This window comes from Prionailurus bengalensis, chromosome C1, assembly GCF_016509475.1.
Source record: "Prionailurus bengalensis isolate Pbe53 chromosome C1, Fcat_Pben_1.1_paternal_pri, whole genome shotgun sequence".
NCBI classification, from domain to species: domain Eukaryota; kingdom Metazoa; phylum Chordata; class Mammalia; order Carnivora; family Felidae; genus Prionailurus; species Prionailurus bengalensis.
The window spans coordinates 64,536,421-64,557,379 of NC_057345.1; the positions used below are offsets into that span (position 1 = coordinate 64,536,421).

At 40.8% G+C, this 20,959-nt stretch overlaps 1 protein-coding gene across 1 annotated transcript in view; it reads left to right on the forward strand.

The window, feature by feature from the left end:
• Positions 1-300: 300 nt before the first annotated feature.
• ST6GALNAC5 (ST6 N-acetylgalactosaminide alpha-2,6-sialyltransferase 5) overlaps positions 301-20,959 on the forward strand; it is a 180,629-nt gene continuing 159,970 nt past the window's right edge. The window contains exons 1-2 of the mRNA XM_043575307.1: positions 301-672; positions 1,518-1,742. Of these exons, the coding sequence (XP_043431242.1) occupies positions 658-672; positions 1,518-1,742 (240 nt within the window). The 5' untranslated portion in view covers positions 301-657. The remainder of the gene's footprint in view (positions 673-1,517; positions 1,743-20,959) is intronic.

Sequence of the window (20,959 nt, forward strand, 5' to 3'; positions counted from 1 at the left end):
TGGATTTAAAAAGTAAAACTAAAGGAGATATCAGAAAGCCTACAACTGGGCAACTGAAATAATAAATAATTTTTTGGAAAAATTATTTCCTGACAGATTTCCCCATGCTAGGAACGCAAATGCAAAAGCTATAAATAGGGCCACTGACATTTGCACAGTTGACTTCTTATCAAAATTACAAAACAATTTAGTTTGCAAATTTTCAAATGGCTATCATGTTCAGAATCCAATGGGGTTCTCCTTCGTTTTTACTTGATGACTTCATAAAAGATAAATAAGCCCTCGGACCAATAGGTGGGTACATTGGCACGGTTAACTCTCTCGCCCCAGAAATTCCACTCGGCTGAAAAGATTATTATTTGGGGGCGGGAAAGGGGGAGATGCAGAGGTCTTTAGGACCCAGCAGGCGGCGGCAGGCGGCAGTTGTGTAGATCACTGAGAGACTACGAGGGTCCGGTTCAGTTTTAATTCTGTCTCTAATCTCTGCAACAGCCGCTCTTCCTGGGTCCCGCGGCTCTCCTACCCACTCAGCCGCGGCTGGCAGCCGGGCGAAAATCAGAGCCGCCCGCCCCCCCATCACCCACCATGGAAACCCTCCAAGAAAAAGTGGCTCCGGACGCGTGTGCCTGAGGATTCCTCACAAAAGAGGTGCCCAAAATGAAGACCCTGATGGTGAGTCATTTGTTGCAACTCCTCTGAGCAGAGGCGGGGACCCCGGGACGCAGCGTCCCCGGGGCGCGCGGGAGAGCTCCAGGGCGCCTACCCCTGCGCCGCGAGGTCGCCTGTTACAAAGGGACAACTTTCCACCTGCTCGGTGCCCCCTTCCGGTTCCCTGGTTCTGCCTGGCTCGGAATCCCAGAGCCGGGATGGGAACTCGGGTTGCCTCGGCTCCTGGATCTCGGGAGAGAGGTCTGGGGCCCCACGGAGAGCTGGAGAAGCGGTGGAGGGGTGGGCGATACCCAGGGGTGGAGGATACCCGAAAGCAACAGCCTGGCAAAAACTAAGAGGGGCGGGGAGGGGGGAAACATTTGCAGACTTTCTTGGTTTTCTTGTCGGATTTCAAACTTGCAAGAATCGCCGAGGTAGAGCCCCGCGGGTCCAAGAAGGAGAGGGTGCGAGGGCTAGAGGTTCCAGCAGCGGAGCTGGGGGAGGGGGCCCCTCCTCAAAGTGCGAGCCCACCTCTGCCCTCGCGGCCGGCGCGCTTTCCCTCGCGTAAGCTGGGCGCCGCGCACCACCTGCCCTCTGCCGAGAGATCTGGGTGGTGGCGTCCGCCGAGAGCAGCCACGCTCGGGAGCATCCCCTGCCGTGCGCGAGAGGACGGTGCCTCTCCTGCCCCCGCGGCGCGCGGGGGGCTGGGACCCCGGCCACCTCCTTCCAGCCCCGGAACGCCGCCGTCCCCCACCCCCCCCCCCCGCGCCCCATCGAGCGTCTGACCGCCTCGCGCGTGTCACCGCCGGCGCGCTCCTCCGGGTTCGGCTCTCAGCAGCTCCCCTCTGCTCTCTCCCGCCCGCCCGCAGCGCCATGGTCTGGCTGTGTGTTTAGCGCTCACCACCATGTGCACCAGCTTGTTGCTCGTGTACAGCAGCCTCGGCGGCCAGAAGGAGCGGCCCCCGCAGCAGCAGCAGCAGGCAGGGGCGACCGGCAGCGCGCAGCCGTCGGCGGAGAGCAGCCCCCCCTCGAGACCCCGGATCCCCGCGGCACCGCGGCCGTTGGACGGATACCTCGGCGTGGCGGACCACAAGGTGACAGCTCGCTCACCGGCGCGCGCACCACCCAGCCTGGGGATCCCGCACACCTGAGCCTGCCCCCTTTCCCGGGGCTGGGAGGCGCCGTGAGTAGGTGCCTTGAGGAGGCTGGAAGGGGGAGCGGAGCCGCCGGGGTGGGGTGGGAGAGTTCCTTCTCGGAATGAATTCCTGTTTGGAGACGGAGGTAAAGTTTTCCAGGGAATAGGGGTGAGATGAGCGGACCTAAAGCCCAGTATCGTAACAGGAAGGGACCCCGGAGGTGAAACCCACTGAGCCCCAAAATTGCAGCTGCGGGGGTGGGTGCTGGGTTCCTGAAGCGTCGGGTTTGGCAGCCCAGTCGCGCCCTTGCTGGGAGGAGAGCCGGCGATGGCGCGAGTAACAGCCTGAGCGTTGCCCCGCTGGGAACTGGTGGGTGAGTGACTGCCAGTCCTCGGCTGCGGCGGCTCCTGCTCGAAGATTCCCCTCTGATCTCGGCTTCGGATTGCTCTGGGAAGAATTGCCACAGCCTTGGGGAGCGGTCCCAAGGCAGGCGCGGAAGGCTGGAGGCACAAACTCCGCTTCCATTGGCTTGAAACTCATCGTTGAGGGCCTGTTTTTCTCTGCCTTCCGGGAAGCCGTTGCATGGCTTGGCTAATAATTAATAAGATGGATTTTTAAAAATTGAGCCTCCTTTCCCCCAAATAATAAATCTCTGGTTTCAGTGTGAGAAGCCTCTGGGAGAATTCTAATCAGGTTTCCTGATTCTGAAAAGATATTTTAATACAGTTTAAATATATTCCCCATTATTTGAAGCTCCTAATATGTTTTTACTAAAACACAGTTCCACTCTGTATCTGCTCTATAAAGGTTAGAGAGTTTCTTGAAACCACGCAGCTCTTCTGCTTTTTGTATTACTAGATTTTATGGTTATGAGCCAAAGTAATATTTAGCAGGCGGTCCTTTTGCTTGAAAAACAAAGATTGGCCTTACCGTGCATGAAAAAGTCAAACTTTTTTTTAAGTGGCAGTCAAAATATTTCCACTCATTTGTGCAATGCATACAGCCAAAAGGATTTTGGAGGGTCAAAAGGACCCAGGGTTGGGGATCTTTGGATACTTGTGGAAAAAAAAAAAAAAACATACCATGAAACATGGATGGATGGTTAGATAGGTAGACTGATAGGTATAATGTATAAGAAATGCTAGATATAAAACAGTACTGTTAGGGTGCGGAGATGAGAAAGTTCACTGTCCTGGAAGGTTTAAGGAAATTCTCTCTGAAAAGGTGGAATGTGTACTGGGGAAAATTTGGGGAAGCAGAAAAGAGGAAGGGATTTCATTAGGAAGTGATTTGGAGGTGGGGGGAGGAGCTGGGGGTAGAATCCTAAAATCAAAAGTAGAGAGGGTCATTAGTTTTATAATAACAGCTTCAGTTTTCTCTTGGAGATGTTGATTGATTACACCCTTTATATCTGTATGTGCAAAAGCAACCCATAAGGGCTAGAGTTCTAGAAAAGTTTAGACATCTGCTTCTGACTGGATGGATGTGGTGTTTATGTGTAACTGGTATATGATGAATTTATTGAACTTAGTGGATTTTCATGGCTGTTGTTTAGTGAAAATGGCTAGATAGCTCTTGCGAAGCTTTGATTAATGGGGTGTGAAAAGGTAAATTTGCTGAAAGCTTTGATCTGCCTTTGGGAAGGTATTCCTAATACTTTCCTTTCTGTGTTCTCCTGCTGGACAGACACCAGCTAAGAACATTGATAGCATAAGGCAAAATATGATTCCCTCATATTTGTTTTCAAAACAGTGTCTATTTGCACAAATATATTATTGGATTCCATTTTCAATGTTTCAGAGCCTTATTTCATTACAATGAAAACCAGCCCTTTTTGGGAAGGAATGTTGAAACTCCCATATGGGAATTTGACATAATCTGCAATAAAGGGTTTTATAAATTGTAAAGTTGTTATATGGATGATAAATGTGTGTGAAAGTCCTTGGAATTCTTAGCAGAGAATTATAAATGTGACCAGGAAGGTCTCTGCGTATAATTAATACCAACGGCATTCTTTCCTAGAAAACCAACGTGTCACCAAATTCCATACTCAAAGGATCAACAGCGTTTACCCTACCCCAAGCAAAAGAACAAATGCAAATCTTAAAATCTATGCCTTCTCTCCAGGCATTATCCCAATTGTCCCACTGAACTAAATATAAACTTCTACTCAAAATGTAATCACTTTACTGTTACTATCTAACTGACTGGAAATTGGGTGAAGTTTCATTTCTGATGGCTATAGGGAGGTACATGTGTAATGTGTATATGTCCTCTCCAAAAGTTGCTGTTTCCTTAGGTTTACTTGGGATCTTCCTATAGTCTTGCTTAGGCAGAGGTAGAAATTTGTTAGAATATTGCTAAGATTTTTTTTTTCTGATTTACAAAGAATGAAAGATTTTCTATTCTTACTGTGTTGCTAGATGATACCCTGATTGCTTTGTTTTTCCACGCTCATATCCGGCCTTAGAAAAATTATAGGATGTGCCGAATGTAATGACCACCAAGGCATATGCTACTGCATATTGAATCAGAATTCCAACAGACTTTTTATTTGCTGTTGATTTACAGAATCTGGAGAGAGTTACAGATACCATTTAGGAAAATGTTCACATCTCCATGGCTGGAGGTCCCAAAGTCTGATAAATATGTAGTGTTTATGTTCAGTTACATGATGGTATTAACATTATAACTCTAAGATTAAATTCAACAGGTGGTCCTAATCCCCAGCACCTGAATTTCACAAATCACAGCCTGTCTGCAATGATAGTCTTGTCTCATACGGCTGCAGACTAAATTACTGTTGAGATTAAATCACTATGTGCTTTTGTTGAAAGACATGCTGCAAGTCAAGCCAGTGATGAGCAATGTGTGTTGAAGCTTAAAATATCACTTTCCATGGTCATATTCTCTACTTCCTCGTTCGCAAACGATGTGAGCTGAAATTGTAATTCCAGTGTGACTAAGTGAAGGCTACTTGGAGTTTCTTGTGATAATGAAGACATTTCATTTTCTGTTAGATAGATTCTTTCTCTTCATTTCCAACACTTTTCCCCAGACCTTTTCCCACAAATGTTTCACCAACTCATTTCAATCTTGTTACATGTCTGTCACTGCAGCTACTGTATCTGTATCCTGCCATTACTATGCTGGTCCCCATTTTTGGAAGCTACTGATTTCTAACCAGATCAGCCAGACACAAGCAAAGAAGACAATTTTCATGCATTTGGAAACTTGTATTTAGAACTATAATCACGCTTAAGTGTGCATTTGTGCACATAGACACACACAGATACACACACACACACACACACACACACACACTAAATCAAGCAACCTTCACAGAAAAACTCCAATTTTTCCAGCAGAGTGGAAGGGGGGCATGGAATGCATTCTGTTTCCAGCCCGGATCTGGTCCGGGTAGATAAAGTCATTTGCCATCTGGTGGACCCTGTGAAATGAAACTATGAGCTGATTCCCATTTCCAATGGACAGGAGCCCTTATCACAGAAGTCCCACTTGTCACCTGGGCTGCCCTTTTCTAAGATGGCTTATGAAAGAGCAGTGATCAATGGGGTCTGAGGCTGAGCTGCTATCTCCTTGCTTCAGTAGTAGCTCCCAGGAATGGATTTTACACATACTAATAACATGCTTGTCCTTGGTTCTTTCCTTCCTTAAGCACTCAGTTATTCAGACAAAACGAAACTGCTTGGAGGTATGTTTGCTTTTAATTCACGGATGTCCAGTTGGAGTGATAGGACAGGTCAATGCAAGAGTTGAAAAATAATTCAAAACCAGAAACAAAGGCACATGCCATATAACTTACTTTAGGATTGTGGCATAAGCATTCTTCTTTTAAAAAGCATATAAATTCCCAAATACAAGGTTGTCCCATTTATGAGATTCCGTTTTACAATATTTTTTTTTAATTTTTTTTTCAACGTTTTTATTTTATTTTTGGGACAGAGAGAGACAGAGCATGAACGGGCGAGGGGCAGAGAGAGAGGGAGACACAGAATCGGAAACAGGCTCCAGGCTCTGAGCCATCAGCCCAGAGCCCGACGTGGGGCTCGAACTCACGGACCGCGAGATCGTGACCTGGCTGAAGTCGGACGCTTAACCGACAGCGCCACCCAGGCGCCCCCCGTTTTACAATATTTGAGGCATCCAATCAACGATAGATAATTTGGATCTTAAATTCAAAGTGACCTAAATTTTAGTGCTCAAGTACTACAAAATATAATCCGCCAATGGTGATGAAACCCTGTTATCACAAATTGTCAACCAAAAAGAATTATGAAATGAACTGTTTTTCATGGGTGAGGAGTTGCAGTAATGTGGTTGCCTTTAATAGGAGAAGTGTTCATATAACACTTATTGAAATACATAATCTTCCTTAATTCTGAGAGCCAGAAGTATTTCTCCAGCTTCCCAAGGAGTAATGCCAAGATACTCCCACACCAAAGCCCAGACCACACCTGGTAAATGAGTCTGAGCTGGTTCCCTCTCCATTTCTGGCCATTGTGGTCTCCTTGCTGATCCTTGAATCCTCATTTTGCCTGACGACCTTTGCACTTGCTGTCCCCTCTCCCTGGACAGCTCTTGCCCAAGATCTTTTACATGGGTGGCTCCTTCTGGTCGTTCAGTCCTCAGATCACATGTCTTCTCTATCATATTAGCCTCTTTTATTTTCCTTATATTAGTTAACAAGGTCTGAAAGAATCTTAAAGTCTCCTTGTCTATTGTTTGTCTTCCCCCCCCCTCCAAGTAGAATCTAAGTGCTGTGATGGATAGCAAAGTATTTGTACATCTTGTTGACCAGTTTAACCCCAGGCCCTAGAATAATACTTGACACTTAATGAACACACAAGTATTTATTAAAGGAAGGAAGAAAGCAGAGTGTTTGGGGAAAGGGGGTTGTGGAGAGGGACAAAGCTACCTCACCATATGTAAAGTCCTTCCTCTATAAGAAACATCAGTGGAGTCCCAAGGACCCAGTATGTGTATCTCATCTTTCCTACTTTGGTTTACCACTGCTACTACTGCTGCTACTACTACTACTAATAATAATAATTATGGGAAGAAAGATGAAGAAATGATTTATAACATAAGAGTCTTTGGAAATGAGATTTGGGAGTTCACATTTTAACAGTCTTCCCTTTCAACTCTTAAGCACATTAAAGTTTGAGAACCACCATTTGAAATGTTTTTAATCACCATATGTAGTTCTGTAGCTAATTTGTTTCTGGGTTTTTGAACGATTCATAGCCCTAAGTAAATATTCATTGAAGGTCTAATAGTTGCAAAATTGGGTATTCTGGAGGAAGAACACGGTGCCTACCATCAAAGAATCTTTGATCTAATTGGAGAGAAAAGACAAAGAAGCAAGAAAAGTTAAATAATAAAGCAAGTGCTGAATAACAATATGAAACCAGGAAACAATAAATCAAGGCATTGACACTAAAAAGGAGGCAATTTCTGTGATCTTTCTCATCTATAAAATAATTTAAATACTATTCTTAGTTTAGCAGTTATAAAACTTTCAAACTATAATTTCATTTTTTAGCCCTGTTTTAATATATGTGTGTGTGCTGTCTCTTTCTCTATGTATAATATGTGACATGCAATGAATACTTAGTAAACAATTTGGATATCAAAGCAACTTCAGAGTGGATAGATTTTAAATTGAAAATGTTCAATCTGTTTATGGTTTTCCTTTGGCATGGCATAGGGCCGCCTGGATTCTTGAAGAGATCTAACTTTGTTACCCTGTTCAATGGTCTCTGTCACATATGGTGACCATGTTTCCAAACCAAATCTCATGACTCATGGTATGAGAAATTTGTGTTGGCCACAAGACAGAACATTTGCCATCGGATCTGTCCTGGAAACATGACATCTACTACACAGGGGATTTTCCAAAACCCCCAGGGTCAAGGGGCAGTGCAATCGAATTCTTGTCCTACGAATGCCGAGATGAAGGAATATTGAAGATGAGAAAAGACTATGAGAAATTAAAACTCATCATTAATCAACAAATCATTAAAACTTCTTGTATATCTACTATATACTCTTCGAGCTGCAGTGAATGATCATAACTATAGAAAGACAATGAATGATTATTTCTTAAATAATCATATTAGTCATACATTGTAAACCTGACTCAAGAAAAGAATTCCCATGGGAGTAAATTTATGATTAAATGACTGATTAAAAACTTGAGGGTGGGGATACTTATGAGATGTACTCAGATTCTTCTTCATGAGCTCTTTTAGTCCTAAACTCTTAGTCTAGGCTTAGGGCAAATAAATATTTTTATTGCATGCTCTATTCAATTAGGGTTTCCCAAATAAAAGTCATAGGCATGCATATTCTTTTAGTTTAGACAGCATGTCCACAGGGAAGCCTTCCCTGACTTGTAGCCCAGGTGAAATCTGAGCTGTGTGTTTTGTCTTCACAGTCAGGATCCCATGATAATACTTATTCCAGCTTATTGTTATTTCTTGTCTAAAAATTGTCTGCCTTCCCTGCTCTGCGATCAGAAAGTCTGGGGCTTTTTTTCCTCTTTTTTATCATTGTAGTCTCAGCCTTTAATATAATGTCTGGTATATAAAAGGTCTTTAGTAAGTATTTGTTGAATAAATGAGTATATCTATATAAAGATTTTAAATTACTTCTAAAATAAGCCCATCTGAAAATTTTCTAACCATGTGGCATTACTGAAAAGGAATATTACATGTCGTAAATACGAATCTCTCCTGCCACCATTTGTAGTTCTGTAACTACTGCATTTCTATGTACTTGAGCTAATCAGATCTCTTTGAATTTTGAGCTGGAAGGAAACTTGAAAATTACCAGAAGGAATTCACAAGTGCTCGTGTGATTTGCCCACAGTCACCGGTGAGTGGCAGAGCTGGGGCCACAACGTGGGTCTCTGACATGAATGTCATTACCACAAGGAAAATTCAGTGCCAATATATTCTAAGCAGTGACTCAACATTATTTGAACAGAATTTATTAAAAAGAAGAGCCTAGGCCTACCCAGTTATTGGAAAGAAATAAATATTTAAACATCTTATTATTCTGAAATGAATATGAGAATATGCCTCTGGATAGTTCAAAAGAGCTTCCACCAACCACTGGCTTAGCGATGGGTTCTCTAAAGGCTTCATAAAATGCGTGGCACCCATGTAATTGGAACAATTGGCAGATCTGAGTGGGTTTGCCTTTAAAAAGTAAACCAAGCCAAAAAGAGCACCTTATTATTCGCAGAAAATGTCATGACCAGACCACTCATTTAACTGAATTACCTTCTCCACAGGGGAAGAAAGCATCATCAGGAGACTCAGTTAACCAAGTGTTTGAAGCACTGCCATTCTGCAAGTAACCATTAACTCCTCCTAAGTTCTGAGATGTAATACTTACTCTGAGGTAGAATTACATAAGGCAGATAAGAAACCATTTTACCCATAGTAGGGAAAATTAACCTTGATAGTTGTTATACTTCAGTATGAAAACGAAGCTTTTTTTTTTTTTATTATATTCTCTTTAAATGGCTAAGAAGGTGTCCGTGTAGTATTCCTGGGGATGTCACAGAGTCTGAGAACACTCTGGCAGACTGAAATGTAGAGTTAAACCATTTTTTTAATAAGAAAGCATATTCTGGAAATTAATTGCACATATGGGACCTCTCCACTGACTGAACTGCATTATTGCGTTTCTAATTTACGGATCTGCTCATATTCTTCGCATGCCTCCAATGGCTTCCCATTGCTTAGAGGATCACATTCAGACTCCACAGGAAGGCTCACAAGCCCCAACAGTCTGTCTGGCCTAGTTCTCCAACTTCACTTCCCCCCCCGTCCAAGTTGTACACACCCAGGGAACACATCTTGCTGTCTCATGCTTCCCTCCATCATGGAATGCCCTTTCTCCTTTTATCTGCCAGGTAGAGAACTAATCATTCATTAAGATCCAGCTCAAGCATCTGCTTTCTAAAGTTTTCCCGGATGGAACCTCTGTGGAGAGTAGATCCCACATTCGCTTATACCAGCCTTGCATTAGTCAGTCAGCTAGTCAATCATACGTTAGGCTGGGTACCTACTGTGTATTAGACACATGGGAGGGAATGAGAGGAAGGACCTAATCCTGACCACAGGAAAATCACAGCAGAGGAAATATCACAATTACTGTATATTGGTAAGTGTTAAAATATTCTCTGTATGTTATATATGCCTCTAATCACAATATTGTGATTATTTGTCCACATGCATGTTTCCCTGACTACACTGTACCTTTAAAAAAATTTTTTTAATGTTTATTTTTGAGAGAGACAGAGCACAAGTAGGGGAAGGGCATAGAGAGAGGGAGCCACAGAATCTGAAACAGGCTCCAGGCTCTGAGCTGTCAGCATAGAACCCTATGCGGGGCTTGAACTCACGAGCTGTGAGATCATGACCTGAGCCGAAGTCGGACACTTAACCGACTGAGCTACCCAAGCACCCCTACATTGTACTTTCTTGACGCCAAAGAATATAATTCAATTCATCCTGGCATGTCCAGAACCAAAAATTGTATCTCATGCATGTCAAAACTAAATAAATCTTTGTTGAAAGTTGATGAGCAGAATCTTGTTGTAACTGTATATAATAGAGATTTGAACAAGAGTGGCTAATAGACTCACTAGTCAAAGGAATGGGCAGAAGTGATAAGTAGGAGGCAAAAGGATTTCACATATGTGGCATACATATCTTTAATTTTTGGTTCCTCTTTAAATACAGAGCAGCATCTGCTAACACTTCAGAGTGGTAGACCAGGTGTTGAGATCTAGAATGCCCATGTTTGGGGACATTGACAGTATGGTATCATGGGAGTCAGGGGGCCATACCCAAGCCTTTTACGTGTTACAGGCTCTTTGGCAAGTTGTGTAACTTCTAGGCCTGAGTTAGTCTGTGGAAGAGGAAGAGTTAAATTAAATTCATTACCTTATTTATTAAATAATATTGTGTACTTCTCATATACTTGGTTTTGTGGGAGATCCCAGGATGCAACAATGAGTAGATGTGATCCCTGACTCCACAAAACTTAGAGGTATTGAGGGAGGCAGATAAACAGACATGAAATTACCATGCAGGTTAGGATATCAGTATTTGCATGCTACAGAGGTTAGATTTTGTCCTGCAAATTTTGAGGAAGTCTTTAAGGGACTTAAATTGGAGGAGTGACTCCACTCAGATGTGTCTTCCAATGGATTACTACCGTGGCTTCAGTGTGGCACAGGTCAGAGCAGTTCTGAATGAGAAGAAGAGGGCCAGTTAACAGACTGTTGCTGCAATCTGAGTGAATGATGCTGGGGGCCAGAGGGTAAAGAGACCGTAAGTTCCTGTCCAGCCTAAGTTTTTGTGATTGCCCACCCCAGCCTGTCAGTGCCGACAGTCTGGATGCAGCTCTTGAACAGCCGGTTAATGGTTCAAGCTTACCTCTCAGTAGTTAGCAAAGAGAGTTGGGGGGTGATCCCAGAGAACACTCCAACTTGGTTTAATTTCCAACCTTGCTGTGTATCTAAATACCATACAGTGACTTGAGCAAAGCAGTGGTGTTATGGTTAAGGATAAAGCAACCTCTTTGTGGAGACGCTATAATGTACACTGGCCACAACAGGAAGTAAAGCTCCCACCTGCAGCACAGCCAGTGGGGTGTGGAATAAATGTGTAGCAAGAGACTATTGTTTAACAGTTCTACTGGGGGAGACTTGATTCTAGAATGACCATGTCGAGTTGTTGCATGATGAATCTTACCAGGTATAGATCTGTTGGAAGTATGGGGTAAAGAGTGATTTCTTCCTTCTTTGTGGGAAGAGTTACAGAGTTACAGAGAGAGCCATTGTCGTTCTTCTAAATCACTTAAGTTTGTTAACAACTTCTACGAAAACTCAAATTTCTATGTCATTTGCATCAGAAGGAAATTGGCCATAAGTTAATGTAAAATTTGTTGAGAGGGAGTCTGGTTCCTAAATCAAAAGCCTTTGGTTGGGAGCAAATTATCTATCTATCTATCTATCTATCTGTCTGTCTTCTGTCTATCATCTATCTATCTGTATATCCACATATGTCTGAAAGAACTCTTTTTATATATAAGTCACCCATATATGGGGGTGACTTGGCAGTGTCTCACCTACCAGGCTGTTGTCAGGGATTTCCAGGCTGTCTGTCATTACCCATTACCCGTAGTGTTTCCACTCTATATTGTAAATTATAAAGCCGGTTCATTTCATTTTTACTTCGCTAGTTTAAGTTTTGAATAATCAAAGTGCAGGAAGTGGTAACATTCTTCCTGTACTCCAGAACAGGGAAAAGGGAAAGAGGATTGTAGGAATTTGTGTGTATTCACTATCAATGCCCCAGCCAGACTGAATGAAGCTTTGCTTTGATGCTCTAGTCATCAGTAATCCCTTGAAAAATTATGCCCATTATTTTTATTAACAACTCTGTGTGGTTTGGGCTCAGTTTGAAAGGTGATGAGTTGATTTGGGAAAAGCTTCCTCTGCATCATCATCACTGTAGCGTGTTGGAAAAGAAAAGGGAGAAGAGAGCCAGAGTGCTGGTTCTGAAAAACAAACTTTTTTGTTTGTTTACAATGCACAGTTTGTTTGTAACAATGCACAGTTGTAAATGCATTTATATTCATTGGCTTCTCAAAGTGGCAAAAAGGAAAAGGAAAATAAAAATTATTTATAAACCTGCCACCAAAATATAACTATTATTAATAATTTAATGTATTTCCTTACAGATTTTTTAATGCATATCAGATGATAACAGATGTGCGTATATATGACATTTTAATGTAATTCCTTCCCATTTTTTTATTGTTTCCTGTTGGGTATGTGGGGTCTATGTCTGTATTGTTTTAACAATAAGATGTTATCAGTGGTATACAGGAGGGCATGAACTATATATACCGTTAGGTGCTTACCTTGTTTAGTAGCTTAAAACCAAAATATATTCCAATTAGAGTTAGAATAGTCAGAAAATACATCTTGATAATTGTGCTAAATTTTCCACTTATTAATCCTGAAAGTGTATACATCCCTCTTCTAGCTTAACATCTCCATTCTTTCCCTCTTGTTTACAGTCCTCCAGCGCTTTTAAATTGTGACGATGCCTCCTTCCCTACCTTTCATCTCCCGCCTGTTTGCTCAGCTACAGAATGTGTTCCAGAATTTTTAAGTTTTATGAATCATTCCCGGTAGTCCCTTAATCCTTCTGGTCACTTTTCTCTAAATTTCGTCTAACCCATCCACAGCTCTTTCGGTGGCCATAGCCTGTGGCAAACTCACATCGGCTTCCAGGACACAGAAATGATGGCTATCTTCATGGTAACTGGGTGGTTTCTGTTCAGATATATGTCTCCTGTTAGGCTTTACTTTCAGGGCTTCAGTCTGTGACTTAATTCTCTGTCCGTGTGTCGTGCAGACCTAATTCCTTGTCCATATACAGTGCAGGTTTACTTTGACATAACTGTATTTCCTAAAAAAGAAATTTTACAGCACAAATAATTATAATTATCACCTTTTCTTAGTGAGCACGTTTTTCTGTATTTTTCATCCTTTAGTTTTTACAAAATTCCCGTATCTTATTTTTAATCCTTCCGGTCATTTTTCTCTCAATTCCCTCCAACCTATCAATAGCTATTTTGGTGGAACAGCCTGTGGCCACCTTATTGAATTTGCTGCCTGTTCTTCTTGACTGTGTTTTGTACTCAAAGATGTCTCTGAGCTACTCTTTATTTCTTACATTTTTCAAGTATGTGCTAGCTGTTATTTCTTGATTTTGGCATAAATTCAGCTCTCCTGTTATTCTTCCAGTCCACAGGTGGAATAATTCTGTCATTAGAGACATCAGGACCTGCCTCTACTCTGACGGCCAACTGGCAGGAGATATATTTTATACATCTTGGTTGGTGGTTTCTCAAGTCTGAGAACATGAGATCTTTGCCAACAAGCCCTTTATCAAACCAGTCCTTGGTTTTTCTGCCTGAGTTGTCTCCTCTCTCCTCTAGATTAAGGCACTGAATCCTTCCCATCCATTTTTAAAAACATTTTTATTGTGGTGACATATGTATATCCTAAAATTTGACATTTTAACCATTTATAGCTATACAATTCAGTGGCATTAACTACATTCACAGTGTGGTCTGCCATCAACACTACCTATTTTGAAAACTTTTCATCACTCCAAACAGATTCAGTAACCATTAAGCAATAACTTTCCCATTTTTCCTTCTTCCAGCCCTGGGTAATGTTCGTTCTATTTTCTATCATTAAGAATTTAGGAAAATTCTAGATATTTCATGTAAGTGGAATAATTCAATACGTGTCATTTTATGTCAGCCTTATTTCATTTAGAATAATGTTTTCAAGTTCACCCATGTTGTAGCATGCATCAGAACTTTGTTCCTTTTAATACAAATCAAAACTACTATGAGATACTGCCTCACACCTGTCAGAATGAGGAAAATTAGCAACACAGGAAACAACAGATGCTGATGAGGATGGGGACAAAGGGGAACCCTCTTACACTGTTGGTGAGACTGCAAACTAGTGCAGCCACTCTGGAAAACAGCATGGAGATTCCTCAAAAAATTAAAAATACAACTACCCTACACCCCAGCAATTGCACTACTGGGTATTTACGCAGAGGATACAAAAATACTGATTCAAAGAGACACATGCACCCTGATATTTATAGCAACATCATCAATAGCCAAATTATAGGGGTGCCTGGCTGGCTCAGTTGGTAGAGCATGCAACTCTTGATCTCAGGGTTATAAGTTAAGCCCCATGTTGGGTATAAAGATTACTTAAAATTCTAAAACAACAACAACAACAACAACACTAGCCAAGTGGAAGGATCCCAAATGTCCACTGACTGATGAATGGATAAAGAAGATGTGGGGTGTTTGTGTGTACACATACATACACACAAATAATGGAATATTACTCAGCCATCAAAAAGGATGAAATATTGCCATTTGCAATGATGTTGATGGAGCTAGAGTAAATTATGCTAACCAAAATAAGTCAGAGAAAGACAAACACCATATTATTTCACTCCTGTGTAATTTAAGAAACAACAGATAAACATAAGGGAAGGAAGAAAAAAAGAGAGGGAAGCAAACCATAATAGTCTATTAACTGTAAAATTAAAAATAATGATTTAATGTTTATTTATTTTTGAGAGGGAGAGAGAGAAACAGAGACAGAGTGAGAGTGAGGGAGGGGCAGAGAGAGGAGACACAGAATCTGAAGCAGGCTCCAGGCTCTGAGCTATCAGCACAAAGCCCCACGCAGGGCTCAGACTCAGGAACCGAGAGATCATGACCTGAGCCAAAGTCAGAAGCTTAACCAACTGAGCCACCCAGGTGCCCCTGGACTGTTAACTATAGAGGAAAAAACTGAGGGCTGCTGGAGGGGAGGTGGGAAGGGTGATGGGCTCAGTGGGCGATAGGTATTAAGGAGGGCACTTGTGATGAGCACTGGGTATTATATGTAAGTGATGAATCACTAAATTCTACTCCTGAAACCAATATTACACTATATGTTAACTAACTAGAATTTAAATAGAAACTCAAGGGGCGCCTGAGTGGCGCAGTCGGTTAAGCGTCCGACTTCAGCCAGGTCGTGATCTCGCGGTCCGGGAGTTCGAGCCCCGTGTCAGGCTCTGGGCTGATGGCTCAGAGCCTGGAGCCTGTTTCCGATTCTGTGTCTCCCTCTCTCTCTGCCCCTCCCCCGTTCATGTTCTGTCTCTCTCTGTCCCAAAAATAAATAAACTTGAAAAAATAAATAAATAAATAGAAACTCAAAACAAACAAAATAGAACTTTGTTTCTTTTTATGGCCGAAAAATATTTTACGGTATGTATATACCACAATATGTTTATCCAGTTATCTTTTAATGGACACTTGGGTTATTTTCACCTACTGGCCATCAGGAATAATGCTGCAATGAACATTGGCATTCTCATTCATTTTTTGAAGTACTTCCCTCCTTTTTCTGTCTTTTTCCATCCCCATGGAAACACCTGAGTCTCTAGCTCCCATCACTGCACACATGTACAGGCCACCTTACTTCTAGCTGTTCCTACTCCTTTGCAATAAATAAACAAATAAATAAATAGATAAATAAATGCCATTCATTGCATTGATTATATTTCTTTGTCTAAAAATAATGTAAACATTTTGAAAAATAGAACGAAAAGGGAAATTTTTCCATATTCCTAATACTTTGGTGCAAATATGATATAATTTTGGTTTACTTCTGCCAATTTTTTGCATTACATTTTCTGTTTTTTTAAACCTAAATGTGAAGTCCACTGTGTGTTTTTATTTTTTTTAGTGCATATGATTTTTAAGACTGTTTTGTTTCCATTTGCTGATATTGAAATAGTCAGTATGATTTCCTTTGCTTAGCATTAGCTTTTATATCTTTTTCCCATCCTAAATTTTTCAGTCTTTCTGTGTACTTAACATTTTATGTATGTCCAGACCTGCCCATAATATTTGCAGAGCCCGAGGCAAGAGTACGAATGGAAGCCTACAGACCTCCTAATTGCTTTAGTTGATAATTATGTCTGCATTTAGGAAAGATTTTCAAGTTCAAAGGTTTATTTGACCTATTGTAGTTAAGGATTTGATTAGAATCATTCTCTTGATCATGTTATTGTTTGATCAATATTAAATCTTTATTAAATAAAATGTGTGTAATATCATGCTGGAGAATTTTATGCAGGTGGTGTTTGATAGAAGTCTACCCACTCAGGGGCTCCTTGGGTAACTGACTCTTCATTTTGGCTCAGGTCATGATCTCACAGTTGTGCGATTGAGCCTCAAGTCAGGCTCTGCTCTGCCAGGGAGCTGGGAGCCTACTTGAAATTCTCTCTCTCCCTCTTCCTCCACCCCGTCCCTGCTTGTGTGCTCTCCCTCTCTCTCTCTCTCTCTCTAAAACAAAAAATAAAATAAGTCTACTCACTCACATTATCTCATTTTTCAAAATGTAAGCAGACTACCTCCTTGAAGATTTTGTGTTCAGTTTTTCAGATTCTGCCCTCCCTATGAAGTTTCTTTTCATATGTTCTATTTTATCACTATATCAAATTCTTATTCTACTCTCTTTCCCCCATACACAAACTGAAGCAGTGACCAGCTCCATCTTACAACCCATACATCTTAATGACATTTGAAAGCAGAGTGGTGTTTTGTTTCAAAGACAAGGCAAGAGGGGCGCCTGGGTGGCTCGGTCAGTTAAGCGTCTGACTTCAGCTCAGGTCATGATCTCAAGGTCCGTGAGTTCGAGTCCCACATCGGGCTCTGTGCTGACAGCTGAAACAGAGCCTGTTTCAGATTCTGTGTCTCCCTCTCTCTCTCTGCCCCTCCCCTGTTCATGCTCTGTCTCTCTGTCTCAAAAATAAATAAACGTTAAAAAAAAAATTAAAAAAAAAAACAAAGACAAGGCAAGAAATGTGGAGAAGCACTTTTTCTGGGGTCTGAATGGTGCTAGACACAGAGTGGAAGTTTATGATTATGAATAATGCTATGACAGAATGACAGAGGTGCCATGTGGTCTTTCTTATAATTTGTGCATTGTTTGTGATAAGCTGTGTCCTTTAAGCAGTGCATCTCAAACATTAATGTGCATATGAATCAGCTGAAGGTCTTAGAATCCAGGTTTTGAATCTTTAGGTCTGGCTTGGGACCTGAGAACCTGTATTTCTAACAAGCACCCTGTGATGCTGCTGCTATTTGTCCAGGAACCACTTTTTGAGTAGCAAATCTCTAAAGCACAGGGCCCAAATCAGAGGTCCCATTCATCTGATAGTAACAGTAATGCTATTATGTCCTATATGAAGAGCATATAACAGGAATTTATTTTTTAATCTAAACTTACAATCACTGTCTTTTAAGAGTTAAGTTTAGTTCATTTACATTTGCTGTGATTTTGCTATATGTTACTGATATGTTGGAGTTTTTAATCTCAAATATTGTCTTTCTGTTTGTCTCTTTTTCTATGCTTTTTTCCCTCCCTTTCCTTTTTGCCCTTTGGATTCATGGAGTTGGGAGATGGGAGGAGGGTTGTCCTTGTCCCCACCTTATCCCCTCTTATTCTGTTTTTTAACCTATACTGATTTAGAAATTATACTCTTAATATTTATTTTCTTAATGCTATACTTGAAATTTTAACATGCATGTTTACCAAAGTCTTAAGTTAATTACTATCCTTATCCCCTTTACAGACAATTCAAAGACTTTAGAATACGTTACCCCTGGCTGGTTAGCTTGAACACTAATCGTACGTACCATTTCATTGAAGTAGTTGAGTTCTCTTTTTTGAGCCTAACAAATTGGATATTAGCATCATTGTTGTTTTTGTGTCAGATAGTCCATTTATCTGCATATTACCAATTTCTTTGCATCATTTCTTCTTGCAACTTAGATTTCCATTATCCTTCTTCCTGCAGTGAATTTTTTAGAAGTTTGGCTGATGAAGATGTTTTGGTAGTAAATGCAGTTTTAGTTAATCTGAAAATATTTTTATTTTGTCCACATTCTTGAAAGCGAATACAATTACAGATAATCAATTATTTTTTCTTGCAATATTTTGAAGACTCACTTCCTGTGGTTTCTTTACCTCTGAGTGTTGATATTAAGCTCTTTGCCATCAGGCTAGGTTTCTACATTTTAGGCAATCTTTAAATTAAATTATCTTTAAATACATTGCCTGTTTTTTATTCTATCTCTTCATTATATTTTATTTACTTGTTTCACGGTGGTACATTCTGGATAATTTCTGATTTTTCACTTTGCTAATTCTGTATTCTTCTGTGTCTAATCTGTTACTTAACACATCCACAAGGATTTTTCCCAAGTCATTTCTAAATTTTTTCCCCCCAAATCATCCTGGTTTTTTTTCATAGTGTATTTTCTCTTACATTCATTTTATTTCAGTATCTGATAACTCCAATATCGCATGTCACTGGAGGTCTGAGCATTTTTTTGTTGTAATTTTATTCAAAGGAATTTATGTATTTTGTTTGTGTTTGTGTGGGTATGTATGTTTATCAGGACTCCCATGTTTATCTGGACCACGTCTGTGGGAATCCTTAGTGGCCTATGTTGAAAATGTATTCCTCCAAATACATTTGGAGAAGCATTTGCTTCTGCCAGACTCCTGGGGGCCCTGCCAACTAAGAACCACCACTTTAATTAAGCCTCACCATCTGTATGACATGCCAATAGAGTGAATGTAAACTACAAATCTGCATGATTTTTATGAATCGTGGAGGAAGATTTTTTTTTTACCACCTTCACCCAGGCCCAAGGACAGAAAAAACAGGTACTTTCCCTGTGCTACAAGGTTTTCTTTTTCAAGTTCACCCTTCCCTTCAGCATTACTGGCCTTCCAGGATCTCCCATCCTTGTTCAGGCTCAGGGATGTGCCTCCTACTCCTCCATAGGACTATTGAAATCCAGGGCTCCAGGTGAAAGGATCAGCAGATCCTAGGAGCATCAGCTGCCTTCAGTGCCCACTCAACATGCTAGATTTGTACTCTGGCTTCATCTTCAATGTCTGTGTATTTCCCTTACTTTCTCGTTAATTCCCTTAATGAAAACAATTTTTATACATTTTATCCAACTTTTCAAAGAATTTTGTCTGAGTGCTTGTACCGACAGCAAATTTAAAAATGCTATTTTTAGGGGCGCTTGGGTGGCTCAGTCAGTTAAGCATCTGACTTTAGCCCAAGTCATGATCTCACAGGTCATGAGTTTGAGCCCCACTGCCATTGGGCTCTGTGTTGACAGCTCAGAGTCTGGAGCCTGCTTCCAATTCTGTGCCTCCCTCACTCTGTGCCCCTCCCTCACCTGTGCGCTCTCTCTCTCTCTCTCTCTCAAAAATGAACATTAAAAAAAAATTTAAATACTATTTTTAATTGATATAAATTAATGATGGTTAATTTAGAAAAGCAGAAGAATAAAATTAAAATCTCCAGAAATTTTGTAAACTAGAGGTAACATACCATTGTAAAAATTTTGATATGCTTTCTTAAGGTTTATTTTCTATGTACATTATTTTTACATAGATGGAATAATACCGTGTGTATCAATTTAAGCATAATTAAAAGATATTCACAAGTGGGAAAGTGGAGGATTATGTAGAGAGGCTGGCAGCAAATAATGCAAAGTCTTTCCAAATAAAAATCTCAATTCTCCTGTCATCCAGTGTAAGTTTTAAAAATATAATAATTCATCATATGTATTTTAAACAATAAAACTCTCCACTATAAAGACTTCTATTTGTGGAAGTCAAAAATATTTTTGTTTAGTAATTCTTTTAGCACCATGTCCCAACCATATTTTTATGTTCTCTGTTGGAACAGAAGAGTATCAGTAATTGATTTAAATGGTCATCAAACATGGCAAGAGATTTCATCTAAAGCATAGACTTAAAAAAAAGAAAAAAGGATCTTGTTTTGTGAATGGAGTAAAAATCTTTTTTTCTTTTAATTTGTTTTTAGCGTTTATTTATTTTTTGAGAGAAAGAGACAGAGTGTGAGCAGGTGAGGAGCAGAGAGAGAGAGGGAGACACAGAATCCAAAGCAGGTTCCAAGCTTTGAGCTGTCAGCACAGAGCCTGATGCGAGGTCAAATTCATGAACTGCGAGATCATGACCTGAGGTGAAGTCGGTCATTTAACCGACTGAGCCACTCAGGCACCCCCTGGAGTGAAAATCTTAAATGGAACAACTGAAGATGAACTTTAAGGCCAACCTTACCCCCAAACTAAAAAACCCACAAGAAAATATAATCCATAATTGGATTTCTCACTTTGGATTTAAATCAGAAAAGGGATGACTGTCTTGTCATTTTTGCCCCAAACAAATCATTGTGCTAATTTTTCTTTATCTCATTTGGCTGGAATGTACATATAAATCAGTTTTTCAGTAGGGATAGATTGGTGGTTGAAGTTTCTGTTTTCTTGCCTAGGTGGCATTCTCAAATGCTTTCAGTTTGGCTGTCAAAAATTCTTGTGTGACAAAATTTTTACTTCTGGATTCTCAGCTTGGCACATTGATGGATGCACTAGAACTCTAACTTGGAGCTCCTGATGGGTTTTTAAAAAGCAGA